Below are 19859 nucleotides of genomic sequence, written 5' to 3' on the forward strand. Positions count from 1 at the left end.
TAGGGGAACAAATGCAACAAAGCTGGAGATTAAAAGAGATTTTAAATCCAAATTCATCAGCTGGGATCTACAATATTCAAATTACAAGTCAGCAGATAAACTGTGAAATGCGTCTCCTGCTTAAATGCTTCCTTGGGGAAGAAAAAAGAAGAGATTGAGTGATTTTTAAAAACAGGAAATTGGAAATAGACTATGAAAAACATTCCTCCTTTTGTGTTTTTTGTCTTCCTCAGTCTCTTCCTGTCACATCCACCGCTGCAGAGCGACCGGCCTCCAAACCGAAGAAGAAGAAAGTGGGCCTGTTCAGATGATCTCGAGCAGTAGGACGCACACACAATTACGAATTTAGAAAAAGTGCCGTCCTTTAAAAACACTTCTTATTGAATTTTTACACTCTTGAGGACATTTTTACAAACCTACTTTTAAAAATGTTTAGATTTTAGACTAAAAGTGTCATTAAATAAATACTTTTTTCTATTTTTACCATTTTTGTTAAAAATAGAAATAGAAAAACCACTGTGGGATCAGGTTTTCTTTTTGATGATTGTACTGATGACTGACAGCTGGTAGGTAGGTAATTTCTTGTTCTTTTTAGGTTTTAATAAACTATTAACCTTCATGTATCTTTAACTAGGTGTGAAATGTTTTTAAAGAAGTCATATTGCCAATTAAAGGTATACATGTATTTTTAATGGGTGTTTATGTTTGTTATTTGTTATGTAAACCACAGAATTTTTTTAAAAATTGAACATAATAAGAGATTAAACTCAAAAACAGCTTTCGAAGGAATATTAAGTTTTTAATGTTATAAAATAAAAGCTTCAACAACTTTTCACTAAAACTTCAGGCTTCTATTTTTCCGCCAATCTTAAGTAGTTGCTTTCTCCGTGACCCAGACAGTCGGAGCACAATGAGCAGACAGCGGTCGATAGAGGAGCCGCTCTCCTTTTTCAGGGCTCAGTGAGATGTTGACTCAAGGTGTTGCAGCATGTCGGGAATGCTATTGAAGTTTTAGTTTGAGAAGTCAGTGTTTGCTTGCATGGCTCCAAAGAGTTTCTGTGTGAGAGACATTTGTTAAAAAAAAAAATTGCAGTTTTCTCCACTGAAAGAGCAGATTATTGTTATTTATTTAAGTGACAAATGCTGCTTTTATGGTCAAAAGAAAGAAGGTGGTGAAACATGAGGATTGTGTAATTCCATTTCGGTTGTTTATTTGCAAAAATCAATCATATCACATCATGATTTTGTCTCTTTGATCACCTGTGTGTTCAGATTTGTTGATCAGAGATACCTGAGAGTAACTTTGGATACCAGCCAATCAGAATTGTCCCTCTTTCACGACTCTTTCACGACAGACAACACAGACAGATGTTTCTGAATGTAAATGAGGGTTTATTAAATTAATACAACCAGGAAATAGAATTAATGCTCTATAAGCTTCTCTAAGTTTAACATGGCAGAAAAACTGTTTTTGATCCACAGACTGTATATAGAAGATGGATGTAGCCACTATGGCATCACCCAAATGGTATTTGGACTCAATTTGGAAGCGTCAGTGTTAGCATTTTGGTTGCTGCATTGTTAGTTTTCTTGAGGCAGAAGTGATCACGTTTTGAAGAGGAAATTGAATAGATATTTCGAGAAACTATCCAGTAGTGTTATTTGATACTGCAAATGTTCCTATCAATCAGATATCAAGTAAATGCAGGGCCAATATTGCTAATACCAATACCGGTCATTTCAGTTCTTAATTCAAATGAACCCAATTTAAAGGCTGTTATCTACAAAATCACTGCAGTAGAGCAAATTTTGGTATCGATCCAAAACCAAGTAAGTACAGGGTCAGTATTGCTGATAGCAAATATTTTTAACCCATAAAGGAGAGCAGTCTGTCATGACTTATGAGAAGACTCATCATTAATTTGCAGATTCTGAACACATTAATAAATATTCAATACAGAAAAATATAGTTTTTAGCTTTTCGTGTACTTTGAAACTGGATTTATTAGAGACCTGGAATGTAAATGTGTCTGTTTCTAAAGCACTTTGTGTCAACTTCTGTTGTTTAAATGTGCTGTAGGCTGTAAGTATAATAGACCGTGAACACAAAAAGGTTAAGACATGTTTCACAGGGTATGTTTTTTTTTTAATTTAAAAAAAAATGTATTTAACACAATTCAGTGGTCTACATATTGATACTTTGTTTCTATCCTCTATCATTCTAGTATCGATCTGATACCAATACCAGCATTTGTATCGATACGATCGATCCGTCAAGCTCTACCATTCAAAAAGAGCAAAACTATTTTTTGCAATATGCTGTAGATGTTTGTTTTGTAAAGTTGGACATTTTAAATGGGAGCCTATGGGCATTGACTCATTTATGGTGAGATATTCTATTCTGTTTCCATAAAGCATTTCAACCACCATTTATTAAACAAAGCTTACAAATGTTTGATTCCAGCATTTTCTAAAATCCGCTTTTCTTTATCTTGTATATAGTAATTGAAGATCAAGAACAGTAACTTTGTCTCTAGATGGTCTTCTGGAGAAAAGTTTGAAGGAAATTGTTTAACCCTCAAAGTCTCTCTGCAGGGTGGGTGGGGGGTACATCAAAGTCCAGGATTAGTTAAGGAAGAATCCAGCCAGATCCCGAGATGACGATCTGCAAAAACAAACCAAAAAACAGTCATCTGTGTAAAAATCATAGCTGCTGCTTTTTCTTGGGCCTAATTTTCATGATACTTTAAAAACAGTCAGCACAAGGGATTGAAATCCTTAAGTTTCTTCGATAGTTGCTAAAATTACATTTTTGGTCAATACATGTTGCATCAGATGACAGTTTCCATGAGTTTCCTGATCTGGTGGAGGGTTGTTGGAAAGGTCTCCTGTTTTCTGGTTTATCTTGGGACCCCTCAGCAGGCCTCAGACTTCAGTTTGACCCCTGGTGATGGAGGGTGTGACATCAGCAGAGGGCTCAATGGGCTCTGAAACGGTGTTGGGTGGTTTGTGAAACCGGATCTGTCCAATAAGCTGCTCAGTTATCCTCAAGTGATCTCCCTGAATGTAGTCTCTGTAACCCCGACAACAAAGCAGCCGGTAAGCATGTCAGGGTTAATTTTGTTCCAGTGTCTCCAGTTAGCTACATTCGGTACCAGTGAAACCATCTGTGATGTGTGTAATCTCTGAATTTAAGAGAACCTTTCTCCTCAGCAAAGATTCACAAAAGATGCTATTCAGCCCAACTCTTTGAACTGTGTTGCTGGTTATACTGTAGCTTCTGAAAGCTCCAACAAGGCATTTAACAAAGAAATGAGTCAGAATCAAGAAAGAAGCACCTTTTGGAGCACTGTACCAAAGTAGATCATGTTCTTTGGTGATAAGGCAGGTAAAACTGCACTTAATGGCGTCAGCTTGTCACTGTTGAGCTTTTGCACTCATTTATGTAAACATTTGTCACCTTTAGGTTTGTTTTATGTTTAGTTTCTATGATTTCTGACTTTTTCCCCTCTCAGCAAGCCACTTATAAAAGAAAAGCCTGAAACATGGACGAAGGCAGTCACTCAAGGTAATCAAACCCAAATTTAAGCGTCCATCACCTTGAGGTGATCTCAGAATTCAGGGCCTTTATTAATGAGGCAGAATTATACGATTTTAGTCCTTTAAAGCCTGAACTATCGTCACGTGTTCGCTTTTAGTGTGTTTTTGTGTAAGTCGAGGTCTCTGTGTCGTCGAGGTCCCCCTGCTCTCGCTTGATGTGCTCACAGCTTCGTTGCCCACAGCAGAGCTGCTACCTGCACTGAGGAAGGAGGGGTCATGCGCGCACCTGCGCTCGCCCTCATGCGTCTCGCCTTGGGAACGCGGGTCCAAAGGACACCGGCCCTCGCGGGTCTCGTGGCTCTGTGTTTGCGTGTCCTCGGCGCAGGCCCGAGCCGACAATAAACGGATGAAGGCGGCCGCGATGGGAGGAGAGGACTGAGTAGAGGGCAGGTCCAGAAGGGCGCGGTCTCCTTCTCCTCCTCCTCCCGCGGCACCTCGTGTGCACTGTAGCAGGCTTGCTTCCTGCCAGCATTTCTGCCAGCCGCCGCGCGCCACAGCGACGCATTGAGAGGAAAACCGAGAGACAGAAACCGCTGCGGGGACACCCCGTGACCGCCGTGTCCAACAGCCTACGCGCCGCGCGCCTCCGCGTCTGTCTCCGAGCCCGTTTCTCACAGTTTCAACGCAGAGGCACAGCTTTGAACCTGCTTGCCAAGATAAACTCACCTCTCCTATTTATGCCCCTGCACTCCGCGTGCACTCGGGACACGCAGTGCGTGAGCAGCGGCGCAGAGAACAGGTTCACTTCTCTCCAGCTGGGCTCCAGCGGCGCACTGGCCACTTTTACGCGCCGGGAATGGCGACTTCTGGGGACTCTGGGATGAGTCCTGCTCTGTTGTCTCCGCTCTAAGATTACAAAGGGGAACCCACGCGTGGAAGGAGGGGACACTCCAACAGAAATACAGCGGAGACATATTGGCCTCCCGCAGTAGGTGGGAGGGGGGTGACACACCGGCCGCCAGGCGGAATGCTGCTCTCGACGCTGGTGACGTGCCTCGCCGGGTGCGCGTTCCTCCTGTCACCGGTCAGCGAGGGGTGCGGACCGGGCAGAGGCAATGGCAAGAGGCGGCCGCCGCGGAAGCTGGTCCCTCTCGCCTACAAGCAGTTCACCCCCAACGTGGGCGAGAAGACGCTGGGAGCCAGCGGGAGATACGAAGGGAAAATTACCCGGAACTCCGAGCGCTTCAAGGAGCTCACCCCCAACTACAACCCCGACATCATCTTCAAGGATGAGGAGAACACAGGTGCAGACCGCCTGATGACGCAGGTAACCCTCCCAGCTGCTGTAGTGCCTTTAAGCCCGACTACAGTCCGGCTCAGAGAGAAGCAGGCATTTGTGCGCAGGAGGTCTGTGCACTTTGCCCCGTCTTTAAACCCGTGGACGCTGTTATCTTGTTGACTCAAAGCCCTTCAAAGAAAGACTCAAAGAAAAACGGTCTTTGCCAACAAAATAATTTTATCACATTCATCCCCTAATGATTTTAAATGAAAAAGATGCGCTTTAAAACAGATTTTCTCCAAGTTGGCACTGATTTAAATCACAGCAGCAGCTCTATTAAACTTTATCGTCCTTTTTTTTTTTTTTTTAAATAAATAAAGCTACAAGTTTAACTCAGACATTTCTTGGGGGGCGAAGCACGGATTAGCTGAATAGAGTCTAAAAGTCCTGCGAAGGCTGAACAGTAGAGGTTGGAATCAGAGGTTCACTGTGGGCAGCTCATGCGTAAAAAAGTGGGCAACCCCTTCTAAAAATGTACGGCGAGCGGTCGCTCTTAATTAAAACACTATGTCCTCTGTTTCTACATCATGTTTTTTTGGTGGAGAAACAGCCAAAAGTCGTATTTGGTTAGAGCCCGGGGTCAAGCGTGTGCTCATGTTTACAGTTTTCGTTTTTAGCCTCACTGGTCGAGTTAACAGTCTCCTTTTTGGACTGTCAGAAATCTTTACGACACCGTCACTGATGTGGCTTCGCGTGGAATTTATTTGACTCCCTATTTCCCCAGGAATAAAGTATTTATATCTGGGTCTTGTGACCGCGGGCTTCCTCCCTGAGCGTTTGTGTCCACAGACCCACGTGGGGAATGAAAGCGCGCACTCCGGGCTGGAGCTGTCACCTCGCTGTACACGCTGCAAGAAGTAGAGGCTGAACAGACATGTGCAACACCTGCATGAGCGAACGAGTTCTTAACTGAACCCGATTTATAACGGTTATCTACAAAATCAGGACACTCGAGCGAATTCTGGAATGAACCATACCAAGTTAATACAGGGCCAGTATTGCCGATACCAATACCGATAGCTTTAACCTATAACGGCACCCTATAGGTGAGAGCAGTGTGTCATGATGTATGGGAATTTGTCATTGATTAGCGAATTTAATAACCATGAAATCACTTTTCGTGATTTGTTGTGTTAACTAATTATTGATTTTACTTTCAACAATAATTAGTTAACGCAACAAAAACACACCTTTTAGCTTTTTGTGAATTTTAAAATGTTGAAGCTTGAGTTATATTTTTAAATCTCTATAGAAAATTACAATTTAACATCAGTAAGCTGCTTGCTGAATGTAGAGGGTAGAAACAAAGAATGGACCCTATTGTACTACCATCATTGGTATCGATATTGTTGATATTTGCCTTGACCCAGCTGAGGTTTTTTTTTCTTACTCGTGTCACTTTGCCAGAAAATTGCTCTAAAGCTCAAAGCCTCCTTGGTGTGAGCTTGATTAATGAATTTAAGGCTCATAAAGGGGACAGGTCTTCTCCAAGCTGGACATTTTTTGCAGCACGCACTCGGAGCCGCTGCTCGTCACCGGCGCAGACCTGCACACAATTTATGAGCCCTAAGCCGCAGGAGACAGCCTCCTGTTTGTCTTTTACTATTCCGCGTTACTTTTTTGTTTGTTTTCGCAGTGCTCCTGTGCAAAAATAGCCCACTTCACTTGTGCTGAAGCCTTAATTATACGTATTTTCCCCCTGCCTCTTTAGATTTTATTCCCTTTTTCCTGGGCGCTCCTGAGCTGCTGCATACAGACGCGACTGTTCAGGGGTCGAAGCCGCACTGCAAAAAGTGGCACTTTAAAACTGCATTTATATCGTTTAATGTCATTTTAAAGGTCATGTGTTAAGCTAAGCAAAAGTGCAACAACGTTTTACCAACATACACGATAAATCTGCGCAGATTTTTGCGGATTATTTGGAGCTTTGATGCGTAAAAACTGATACACAAAAAGCGAGACTGTTCTTTAAAAAGTTGATTTTTGGAAACATTCACTTGCATTTTAGAACGTTTTCTTCAGTAGTTTTTTTTTTTTTTTTTTTTTTTTTTTTATCTCTTTCATCCAGCTAAAACAGGACCCACAAGACTAAACAGAACCTTCTCAGACTCAGAGGGACACTTTTTGCAGCGCAGAGTTGTGCATAAGCGCATGTTGTCGGTCTGTGCGCCCAGTGTTTGTGCAGCCAGCGGTTTGGTGCTAAAACCGCTCCTACAGAAACCCCCCGTCGATCTGTACACCTTGAAAGGAAAACCAACAAAATCTATCGTCTGATTTATGAAGTTCAGCTCCTTGCTCTGACCGCAGAGAGAAAACACAAGACGTTTTTTTAAAAAATCCACAGTGAACGCTGTGAAAAGGCATCTGTGGCCACCGAGCCACGAGCTATTCTTATCACAGCCAACATGGGGAAAAAAGACATTTATGGGGTTTAATCCCAGTTTGGAGCCTTAATGAGCCGAGATTCATGAAAGGCTGCATCACTGAGAGACGCTTTCAGTGGCAGCTGCGGAATGACAAGACTGCCTCCAGCCACACAGAGTTCATTTAATAAGATTTCTGCCACTTAAAACCAACAAAATCTCCTTCCATTCAAAACCAGAGCAGATGAAAAAAGTTTGACTGTTTAACCTTTCATTTGATGGGAGTGAGTGTAATCTTGGAGGGCAGATTTTCCATCAGATTTCATGCATGTGCAGTGCACTGGGAATGAAATTATTATGAAATTACTTTAATAGAATAAAAATGTGTTGTTTTGTTGGCAAATTTTGCTTAAAAATCTCCAGTTTGGTCAACAACTTGTATTTATTTGTATTAAAATTGGTGAAAATGTTGTTATTCAAGGCATCGTCCTTCAAGATTGCTTTAAAATCCAATAGTGGAGGAAATAATCGGCCAAACCACTGATGAATGACTCCTGATTGACAGGTTATCAGTCAATTTTGGATTTCTTTCTGACTTTCAATATAAACCACAATTTATGAACTTTAAAAATGAGCTTCATGGTGTATTGATTGAGAACTAAATCTAATGACCGAGCCCATAAACTCATCATGAAAGAGTTTAGTGAGGTCACACAGAGCAGGAGAGCTGGTGGTCCTCTTCCCATAGACTTCTATACAATCAAGTCTTCTTCTTTCTTTCTTTTTTTTTTCTTTTTTTTTCTTCAACAAAGGGAATCACCCCCTGGTGGTCATTAGAAAGACTGCAGATTTAAGGCAGTCTTCAGATTCAGAAGCTACTGTATCCTTTATATCGTTAAATCTGGTTTTATTAACATTTAAATGACAAACTCAACATAATCACCGACAGGGAGTCATTAATCACTACAAGTTTGTGATAGATAACCCTCTACGCTGCTCTTGGCTTCGCAAACACTAGAAACCACATTAAAACTAAACAGAGCGTATCTGAAATAAATCCCACAACCACGACTAAATTAGAGATTTGAAGTTAAACATGCCCACGAGCCTTTGTACTGGCTACTGAGGAAATGTTTCCTCCTTGGAGAAAATGTATCCAGAACTTTTATCCTCTGTGTGTGTGTGTGTGTGGGGGGGGGGGTTAATTAAAAAGAAAATACGCATTACTCAATATGAGTAATTTTTGAAAAAAAAAAAAACAGTTTTAAGTAAGTTCAATGAATAACAAAAGATTCATCCCCAAGTGTCTTTTTAAAACAAAACAAACAAAAAAAAAACCCCATCAAAACCAATGAGGCCTGGAGTTGGCCAAGCCTGACCTAAAATTTCCACTTATTGATCAGCAATATTAGTTTTTTATTTTCTAATTACTCTTTGTCTTCATTTCATTTTGACTCAATTTAGCTTCAGTTTAGCTTCCTGAATAGATTTTTTTTGTTCCATTTTAGTTTTTAGTTGGAGTCTTTCAAATAATCATTATAAGCTGGACCTATACTAAAGGCAAGAGTCAGGAAAATAAGTACAGTTATTACAATAAAACAGAACCTTTGAAAGCTGTTGACTCAGAGTCTTGTAGACATCTAGAGTCCCAATAAACACGTCTAACCTTCCCTCATCAGTAATTTTTAAATAAAATCTTTATCAAAGAAATGGTAAAACTAAGTATATTTTCTCTGTACTTTTTAAGTTTTATTTTAGTTTGTTTGCCAAGTTCACAAAATCATATCAGTTAATTTTAATTTTTCCCCCAAAAGTCTGGTTAACTTAAATATAAATAAAAACTAAAGTGTTTTTTCAGAGCTAGTTTTAGTTTTCACAAAGAGGAGACTGTATATAAAGGATGGACACAATGACCACAGTGTCATGTAGTTTGACGATTCAATGTTTGCATTTTGGACTCTGTTGTTCTCACTTTTATGCAACCAGATGATAATGTTTGGGTAAAAAAAGGTGACTTACTAGGTTATCAAACTAAGTTAACACGCTGCATCACATGGACAGAGCGTACCGACTTCTTGGACGGTCTGTTTGCACAGTCCACTAATAATGCAAACTTTAAGCCTTAATGCAATCTAAACTGGTGAGTTTGATCGATAGATCGATAGATCTCCTTCTCTACATTTGTCATGAAGAGGGAAACTAAAGCTGTCCACATGTATTTTTTTAACAAAGATTTTTCTATGATTGTTTTGAAAAAACAATACCCACGCAGAAATGTAACAAAGCGACATCGAGCAATGTCAGTAGTACGCCAAAACAGGTGGTGATGTAACCCTTACTGAATAGAAGTATTAGGCCATCAAAAGTCCACAAACAGTAACATGGCTCACAGTCTGACATCAGAAAGAAGATAAAGGCATGCACCTTTCACTCCACGTGTAAAAGCATAAATTTCTGAAAGTTTTCACCCTGGAAGTTTTTCAAAATCTCCCTTTTCACAGCATTTACACAGGAAAAAGCTCTTTTTACCAAAAGACCTCTGCACATATCCAAACGCACCAACTCTTCAGACTAAACATGTTTATTTCTGCTGCTTAAGCTTCATAAAAAAAAAACAACCCAAATCCTCTTCAGGCCAGTAAGTGTCACAGCTGAAACCCGTCTATGAATTGGCCTCTGGTGACATCTGGAATTGGTTTACGCGTTAATAACCAAAAATATTCATCCTTAAATTAGGATCTTTAATTATCAGCCTCTTATAGTTGTGTTTTTAATTTTCTATAATTTAACCTCCTGGGACCTGGCATCCACATATGTGGTCATCACATTTTGGGTTGTCTAGATCAAAATACAAAATTTTGCTCTACAAGGGTCTGATTTGCACTTAAGAGGACATTATACTTCCACTGTTCTATTGAAATTTAAAACAAATGTCCTTATAACTGGATCTCATTTTTCTCTGAAACAAAAAAGAAAAAACCTGGTAATTCTTTGTTTTAACATTCATCAGGTGCCAATCAGCACAAATAGCAAAGAGTAATTAAAAAAGCATGCCATGAAAGAGTTCGGGTGTTAGGAGGTTAATGTGACTAAAAATGTTCAAAAATTAGGGGTTTAAAAAAAATGAAATGGGGGGAGGAATATCTAAAATTCCTTAATTGTTGTCCATCTTTAAGTCTTTGACTGCTGTTAGTTACATTTACTCACAGTGAGACCAGGACTAGTGCCTGTCTGAGAGGTTATCCAAGACGCTGTGACTGCTGCCCTGACAATGCAGCTCGGGTGTGGATTAGATAAACGGGGCAGACTGGAAGGTGAGATTTGTGTATGCCGGAGCAATGGGAAGGGAGGGGAGGGGTCCTTCAATAGGCCCTCTCACCTCCTGTTTGCTCACCCTGACCAGACTCCAGGTTTAGAGGGACGCTGAGGACCTCTTGTTCTTGTAGCCGCCACCACATGTCACCCCCACCCAGCCACCCTGTAACCTCACAGTCCCCCCCTCCATCCGTCATAGCCTCCCTCCTCCGTTAGCTCACCACAGAGAGCAAACACCGGGCTGAGCTGGGACAGCAGGCTGGAGCCACAGACAAGGGGGAGAGGGGTGAGGCAAAGGGGGTTTGGTGAAGTCCACGAGAGAAGGGGTCTTTGTAAAGAGTCTGTGTTTTCCTGGTTGGTTTTAAAGCTGCGCAGCAGCAGAGGATGAGGCTTCAGTCCCCAGTGAACAAACATATTCACATAAAAAATGCAAATATATTGATCCAGACACGTCCTGTGTGCCTCCTCTGTTGCAGCGCTGCAAAGACAGGCTGAACTCTCTGGCCATCTCGGTGATGAACCTGTGGCCTGGGGTCCGGCTACGGGTCACCGAGGGCTGGGATGAGGACGGCCACCACTCGGAGGAGTCTCTGCACTATGAGGGCCGGGCGGTGGACATCACCACGTCGGACCGGGACAGGAACAAGTACGCCATGCTGGCACGGCTGGCAGTGGAGGCTGGATTCGACTGGGTCTACTACGAGTCCAAATATCACATCCACTGCAGTGTGAAGTCAGGTGAGCGAGTGCGCCAAATCACAGGAAGTAAGAAGCAAGGTGTTCCAGAAACATGGATAATATTAATATGTGTCTACAACAGGGGTGTCAAACATGAGGCCTGGGGGCCAGAACAGGCTCACCAAAAGGTCCAATCTCAACCCCTGGATGACTTTGGAAAATGTGAAAATTGTTAATGAGAAGAGCATCAATTTTTAACTGTTAGCTGTGTATTGTGTCAGTTTTACTCTTATTACTGACCAAACTAACATCACCCACACCCTGTTAGACACTAAAGCAAAGAAGCACTGGACTAACCATAGAAACATTAAAAAAAACAGGAGTTGAAGTCTTTTTTTATTTTTATTGTTAGTATTCAATTAAATACCAAAAAAGTTGTGTTTTTTTTATTTTTAGAAGTCCATTAGTTAACAGAAAAGTTATTTTTTGTAGTAAGTTTTCTATTAAATAACAAAAACGTTCAATTTTTTTATTGTTAGTTGTCGCGTAACAGAAAAGTTCCTGTTTTTTTATTTTTAGTTGTCTGCAGTAAGTCATTAAAATGTTCTGTTAATTACATTAATTACAACAAGCTGCCAGTACTTTTCTTGTAACTTCTCACTTACAAGAAAAGACATGCTTACAGAGATATAAGATAAACAATTGAGAGGCAGTGACTTTTGCAGTCGTATCCACTTGGGACCAGATCGAGTTTGACACCCTGGGACCTAGAAGCAGGTAATTATTTCAGCCATTTATTCATGTACTGAGATTTCAGGCACCCTCTAGGTAAATTGCATGTAATTTTACTGCAGTTTTGTTAATAAAGCTTAAACTGCTCTATTTGGATTAGCTCTGGCAGCACAAAAATGTCCAAATGCAAGGATTCATATAATCGGAAGTGACTTCTGAAGCGCGGTGAAGTCTTTTATGCTTTAATCAAATATAAACTAAAGAAATCTAAATGTTTAAATACTCAAAGAAAACAGGATCATTTTTATTTCCTAATGACGTTAAATCTTTTTAAGACATTTCACAGTGAGCCACATTTTTTTTTAATTTTAGACCTCACAGAAAGGAACCGTGTTGAGTTCACTGCAAGGTTTGAAGGTTTTGTTTTTCAGCCTCCAGTCATGGCAACTAGTGATGCCACAGACACGATTAACTCAAAGTGCTTGGTGAAGGTTAGAAAAGGTTTGTGGTTTTGGTTAAATATTGTTCAGAAAGTCAACAAAACCATCGTCTTCCCCTGAATGATTTTGTAGCTTGAAACTGAACTCTTTCACGCTTGGGGGCAAATCTTCTAAAGCCTACAAATGCTTCATGAAAGCCAAGCGAGGTGTTATCCTTCTCTTTTTTTCAGTCTTTGTGTGAGCAGAAATGTAAAAATGCAAATACTAGGAATTTTTTTGTCAAGATAGATTTTTTTTTTTTTTAAAGAAAATGGACTCTAGATTTCTTGAAAACTGATTTCTCATATGTGCATCTGCTTTGCTTTACTTTCACTCTTCTGTCTTTGCCCACTAACTGTTTTATTGCATCTAAAGTAGGCACTATCTCTTACATTCTGTGTCTTCAGTTTATCTCACAACAACCACTCACCTTAGGCTTCCTCAAAAAACTCATCTTCGAGTTGTCTGTGGCTTTCTGCCTCTACTCACACAGCAGCCACCTCATCTGAACTTAATACAGCCGCACACACCTGGTTACCTAACTCTTTACCGCTTGGATACCTGCTGGGGGTAAAGCTAGTTTCTATTTTCTGAACTGAGTGGTTTATGCTATATTTTAGGCCTGCTTCCAGAACAGGAATTATGCAGGACGTCTGCCTCTGTAGCTTAGGCAGAGATCTCCTTGGAAAAAAAACCCTGGGAAACATATTCTAATGGTCGTCAAACCAGGTCTGTACTGATATATTTTGAAGTGTCAAGACTTGAGGGTTCATGGGAGGTCGTCAGATGTTGTCTTTATGGGGAAAAGAATTAAGAAGACTAAAATTCATAATTGCTTCATCTTATCTACAAACAAAACATGATCAAAATGATTTGCAGTGGTCCAGAGGTGCACAAGGAGGTGACCTTGAAGAGGTTAATGGGCAAATTTAAAGCAGGTTTCTATTTTTGTGGGATGAACTTTTTTGATTAAACCACCTGCAAACAAAATGTCAGTCTTAATTCACAGATGGCAAAGTTTGGGGGGAAAAAACAGGCGTCTGTATGCTGCGTTTTGGAAACTGTGGACACAGAGAACTGGAAACTCAACATACACGAAGGGCGTGTGCATAGTTGGCGCATTGGAACATTGCATTCTCCATAGACGAGTCTGCCTTGTCACAAAATTTGTAATCATAAGTAATATTACAAAAGTATTAAAAAAATGTAAGGACACAAGTGGACCCTAGCAGACTTAGAAAAACTGCAAAAAACTATAACTTACCTAAAAAAGTCAAAGGATAATATTTTGCAATCAGAAATCTTAGTTCGGAAACCTGACTTCCTAAAGGTCTTTCAAAGTTCTTCTATGCACAATTGTCTGCTTTTTTACTCATCTTCATTCCATTTCTTGAACTGGAGACTTTATGATAAATGTTTTTGTTGCAAAGCTACTTAACACTGAGTTATGAATTGTTGAAGCAAAAAAAAGTTTCCTAATTCAATGGATGAACCCGTGTTGTGTCTACACTTACCAAAAAACGTAGCAAAGAATCAATTTTATATTGTATCTTACGACACTTTGTTGCAAGCAGCCTGTCACAAAAATACATAGTTAAATACATAGTTTGTTCTTATTTCTTCAGTTGAATCTATGAAAAAAAGTCTCACGGGTATTAAACAGTATCTTTTCACCGAAAAGGTGACTTCAAAGACACATCACATACAGATTTGAGTGTCTCATTGGGCGAAAAACATTAAAATGAATCAAGACCATACATATAAACTTTACATTTAAATTAAATGTAACTTACTTAGCTTTTAAAAAGTATCTCTCATCTTTTGCTCCTATCCTCTCTCTCTCCAGCACCACATTAATATTCCCCTAATGTAACGTTAGCTCACAAGCATATTTTGACTTAAACTGAACGGGGACAGCTTGTGTGTTTGCTGACATTTGTTCACATTCAGTAGGTGCGAACACAGCTTTATGGACTTTTGCATGAAAGAAGTGGAGACCATAAAATGCCTGACAGACTATTCATCATTTATTACTGAGCTGTAATGTTAAATGCTGTCCACAAATATCTGATAGATGGACTACTGAGACCTTGCAGTGCTTTACTTCACTGCACCAAGAAACCGTGAAGAAAAGCAGCTAATTAACCTACCTGAACTTTTTATTTCGCATGCCAAACTTTCTTGAAAACTTTTAGGTATTTTTGCTGGAAATGCAACTCGTAATACTTGACTCCATCAGGATGTATAAAGAAGAGACTGCACGTTCTCATCATGGTTCAAACTTCTCCACATAGCCACTGTTCTCAGGGTGTCTGTTATGAAAAGTTACAGTTAAAAGTAACACAGATGTGCTGAGAGTTGCACCCTCTTATTAAAATGCATCCACTTTAAACCCCCAGTGACACATTTTACACTGAGTGGTAACTGAGATTTTCCTTTTCTTTCTCCCTTTTCCAACCTTACCTCTCTTTTCCCTTCCTCTTTCTCCTGCTCCTCTCTCCTTCCCTCCCAGATCGGGTTGCGAGGGCCCAGAACTTGACTTGATCAGAAGGGCAACCAATCAAGTTGGTATTTTTTTTCATGTTTTTGATTTCTTCTTCTTCTTTTTTCTCCTAATTTTCTTCAAAATTCTTCAAAATATGACAAAGAAAAGAAACTGGGAAGATGAACTCTTTGACAACAAACACCCCTGCCCCCCAAATCCCTTTAAATGCAATTAAAAGCGGGGCAGCAACAAGAGGAAACAACCACTAGAGGGCAGCAAAGTGCTGGACCGCTATAGATGAAAGACTGGACTGAAAAATTGGGGGTGGACGTGAGAAAAGGAGGAAACGGAGGGATTGATGGAGCATTTTAACTCCTACTGATGCACATTTCACCTCATACTTGAGCTGTTCCCACTGTGCTCATGTCATGAAGCAGTTAGGAAGGTAATATTTTGGGTGAAAGACGTGGACTTTTTTGTTCTTTTATTGCTCTCAGTATAAGGTACGCTCAACAAATGATAGAAAATTCAGAATAGATATATCATGAGATTACTGAAACTAGAAAAGGTATAGTTTGTTTTAACGTTTAGCTACACTGATTCCATATTTAGCCAAAACTTTCACCACAAATTATACTTAATTATTTACCCTTCTCTTCCCTAACACTACTGTTTTTACTTTCAGCTCACAATTTACATCATTATCCCATGTTAACGTTCAAAATTGCTCATCAAGTTTATTTAAAATCTTAAAGCAGACGTATTATTTTGGATTTCATGTCATGGCATTTTTCTATATTACAGAATTTAATCTTGAATAAAGAGCAAGACAAGATAGAGCAACATGTGTGATGTTTTTAGTCTGGAAAACATGAACGAGTACAAGGTTCATGTTTTGAAATTACTAGAATCAAAATGTGTAATTTTAAAGTCATAATTAGGACAGAAGTGGTTAAAAAAATTCAGAGGTTATGAAAAAAATGTAAAAAATAATGTATTAAATAAATACTGAATTAAACTTACATACTGATCCACAAATATAAGCTGTCAAGTCAACATTTTGTCTTATTTATTTCAAATGTTTTGGGTTACTAATAAGCTACAAATTAATTTTACTTGCTTTTTCAAAAGTATGTTACCAGTTTAGTCTAAGAAATGGTTGTTTCTTTATTTCAAAAGTCAGGATATGACTGGCTGGTTTTCTTGCTCTGCTCCTTCCTCCTTCAGGTGACTTATCTTATCACTTGGCCTTGGCTTTCCTACCTTCTCCAAATATTTATCCCCAGATAGACTTGAGCCCTCAGGGGTTACTTTCAAGTGCCTGAACTCATTGCCACGAACACAATCTGGGCTGGGGACACATGTACGACCCAACATGCACCTTTATGAAGGAGGTTGTGTTTGACAGGCTGGTTATTGTTCTTTTATGTGCAGCGATTGAAAGGAAAGAGTCAATATTTGGCTAAAGGGAGGTGGAGAGATTTATTATGTTATCAAGAACTTTAGTATGGAAGTCTATTACTGCCCCCCCCCAAAAACTGCACATGCAACACGATTGGGAGTTAGAAATGTAATAAAAAAACAAAAACAAACAGTTATAGTTATGAATTTATAAATCCAAATTGTAAAAATAAATTGTATCTAAGTAGCTTAACAATTTGGGTTATTAGTTGTTTTTGGGGGGGGGGGGGGGGGGGGTTTCAAGGAAAGACAAAAACAATGACCTCATGGGTCTAAACTATGAGACGGATCCGAAGTGTTAGAAATTAAATAAATTTTTACTCAAAACTATAAGACGTTAGATTAAAAGTGTTACTTCTAAAAGCCAATTTTGTGCTGTTTATTCAAATGTATAACAAATCCTGAAGGTATTTGTGTCTCTGATTTTAACCAGCTGCCTTTCATTTGCCAAGCAAATGTGTTAAACACCAACTATGGAGCCACCAGCTGAAAAATAACATAACATATTAAGACACAAGTCATTACTATGAGATAAGGTTCGAATTGTGATGTTTTTTGCAAATATTTTATTAACAGAAAATCTCAAACATTTATTGGCATCTGTAGTCTAAAAATTGTGTCAAACTATGGGATTGTGAGTGTGATAAATAATGTAAAAAAAATAAATAAAAACATTGTTTATAAGATGTTGGTTTTTTTTAATTAAAATATTGTTCGTGATGAAATATAATCCCTCACACAAAAGAAAATATGCTTTTTTTGTTGTTGTTTTTTTACAATAAAATTTGAAATTATGGAAAAGCATTTTAAAAACTTGTTGTAAATAAAGATTTTTATCTTGATAATGCAGATTAACAAAATATCTTCACTTTCTTTCAAAATATCAGAAGCTTTCACATTTTCTTTCAAATGTATAATTAAAAAAAAATAAAAAATTACGAGCCCCACACGGAACCCGACGTATTAGCCAGAGGTCCCTTTATTACCGTTCGGAGCCGCGGACCTGTTTTATATAGCCGCAGAATAGTTTTCTATACGAGATTGCTGCAAAAAATGCAGCCTTACCTAATGTCCAACCTACTGTTACTCATTTATATTACGATTTAAAAATCTAGTTAGTGTTGGTATGGCGAGTAACCTTCAGTAATAGTAATAAATCACACAGCAATAGTACATTCATGTAGTTATAAAAAGCATGATAATATATTAGGTAATCCAAAGTATTCAGAATACGTTACTCTCATTGAGTAACGTAATGGAATACAGTACTACATACATTTTGGGGCATGTATTCTGTAATCTGTAGTGGAATACATTTTAAACACTGTCCAAACCTGATGGCTATCTTTTATCTCTGTCTCTGTCTTCAGACCACTCAGTGGCGGCTAAGTCTGGAGGTTGTTTCCCTGGTGAGGCCTTGGTCATATTGGAAAGTGGAAGTCAGAAGCCCGTCAGCGATCTGCGACCCGGTGAGCGAGTCCTCGTCTCATCAGGCAGTGACGGTAGCGGTGAGCTTGTGTTCAGTGAGGTCCTGACTTTCCTCGATCGGGACCCCAAGACCCGGAAACTCTTTTACACCCTGCAGACTGAAGCTGGAGCTCAGCTCTCACTCACTGCCGCCCACCTGATATTTGTATCCAAAGAGAACTGCTCAGAAGGGATGGTGCCAGCCCGCAATGCCCTCAGGACTGTGTACGCCAGCAATGCCCAGCCGGGACAGTGTGTGCTGGTGTCAGAGGGTAAAGCGGGACAGAAGCACAGGGAGGGGCGTCTGTCTCGGATCAGCCGGGTGACAGTAAAGGAGATGAAAGGGGTGTTTGCGCCGCTGACCCAGCAGGGGACGGTGGTGGTGGACGGGGTGGTGGTGTCCTGCTACGCAGTGGTGGACCAGCACTCCCTTGCTCACTGGGCCTTTGCCCCACTCAGGCTGATCCACAGCTGGACTCGGACCACTGGGGGCCACAGTGATGGGATCCACTGGTACTCGCAGCTTTTACACTGGCTGGGGAGGAAGTTGTTGGACTCAGGACGCCTCCACCCGCTGGGAGTGGCTCAGGACAACAGGTGAGGAAGCTGAACTGCAAAGTAAGAGCCAAATAAGACCCTAATGAACTTCCTGCGGCGATGGGAGACATTTGGCTTCCTGCTGAGGCCTGATGGGAAGAATAAAAAAAACTCGAAGTGACACAGATGAGACCAAATGAACATTCAGATTTAAAAAACTGCACAAACAAATGTTTTTTTTGTTTGACATTTATATTTGTAAAACACTATGAAGCAATAATCCCTTAAAACATCCTTATTTAACTCTAAAAACACGTAAATTGAAAAATCCATTAATTATAAAATTAAGACGATGGTAAGGTTGACATGAGTCTCCCTTAAATTGGTTGGTTATATGTTGGTGGGTCAAGATACTTATAGGTTGAAAATGATTATAATTTTAGAGGTTTCTACTTTGAAAGCTGTTTATGGTAAACTGTTGATATTTTCTGGATTATGGGAATTTTAATGTGATTTTTAAACAACACAACAAATCCCATGAGGGGAAAAAAGTGATGTATTTTAAGGGTTTCCTTTAAGATACTGTTAAAATACAGACATATATTAAAAAGACTTGTAACCATTAAACATAGTTTTAGAAATAGAAAAGTTATTTGGTTTTATTAACGTTTTAAAGGGGTTTGAGCCTCCTGTAATTTCAGATAATCTCTTAATTTATCCCATAATTTGTCCTTAATCTGGTGTAAACCTCGAAACTCCCTGATTACGGAAATTGTATCTGTTTTCACCTGACCCCAAACCAAACCTCTAACCCTGAAAAACTCCTTTTTTGTTAATTAATGGATGTTTCCAGTTTTCAAATGAGCTACTCGTACTACACTATGAAATCTGGGCAGATTAGTGTGAGATTTAAGGTGTAATTTTAAAGGATTTTGTTTCATAGTGGAGCCTGGGTTGGGGTGGAGGGCTGTGCTCTTTGTAAAAGGACAAAATGTTGTTTTTTTTTCTCCAACACTTGTACTTTCCTGCTTTAATACAGAGATTTTAGAATGAATAATAGAATGTATTTATGATATTATTTGTTTACAGAAAATCTAATAATGTTTATGAAGTTATTATTATGGGAAAAGAGATATTAAAAAGATTTATTTTTGAAATTAAATTATATGGAAATGAGCCGAGTGGTGCTGCCTCATTTCTGTCCCTGTGACTATATTCTAAAGTGGGTTACAAGCTGCGGTCCAAGTGAGCAGGGTATTTTTGACATAGCGACACAGAAGTGAAACTGAAATGTTTCAGAAAAACAAAACAAAACAAAAAATAATATATTACTAGGCTCAGTGTTATTAGCCCCCTTGAAAAACTGACCTGACCTGGGGATTTTCTTCTGATTTACACAGGGTATAAAAACAAAGTTGTCACAGTGTTAAGGAGTTGCTAATGTTTGAAGAAAGTGTAGTGAA

At 39.5% G+C, this 19859-nt stretch overlaps 2 protein-coding genes across 6 annotated transcripts in view; both read left to right on the forward strand.

Moving 5' to 3' along the window:
- The window catches only part of nhej1 (nonhomologous end-joining factor 1), a 31442-nt gene extending 29063 nt beyond the window's left edge, over window positions 1-2379 (forward strand). For 4 of the 5 annotated variants that reach the window (XM_085264709.1, XM_085264707.1, XM_085264711.1 and 1 more), the window contains exon 9: window positions 234-2376. In XM_085264709.1, the coding sequence (XP_085120835.1) occupies window positions 234-311 (78 nt within the window). In that variant the 3' untranslated portion in view covers window positions 312-2376. Of the gene's footprint in view, window positions 1-233 lie in introns of all 5 variants that reach the window. The other variant, XR_014890713.1, reaches the window with a different exon arrangement.
- Window positions 2380-3668: 1289 nt separating this feature from the next.
- Window positions 3669-19812, forward strand: LOC146547348 (indian hedgehog B protein-like). The gene is made up of 3 exons (XM_085264706.1): window positions 3669-4867; window positions 11034-11295; window positions 17763-19812. Exons 1-3 carry the CDS (start codon window positions 4568-4570, stop codon window positions 18458-18460), a joined length of 1260 nt encoding a protein of 419 aa, XP_085120832.1. The 5' UTR covers window positions 3669-4567; the 3' UTR covers window positions 18461-19812.
- Window positions 19813-19859: the final 47 nt, after the last annotated feature.

This window comes from Mchenga conophoros, linkage group LG23 (assembly GCF_057382185.1).
Source record: "Mchenga conophoros isolate Kocher_MC1m ecotype Shallow Benthic linkage group LG23, M_conophoros_male_GT1.1, whole genome shotgun sequence".
NCBI classification, from domain to species: Eukaryota; Metazoa; Chordata; class Actinopteri; order Cichliformes; family Cichlidae; genus Mchenga; species Mchenga conophoros.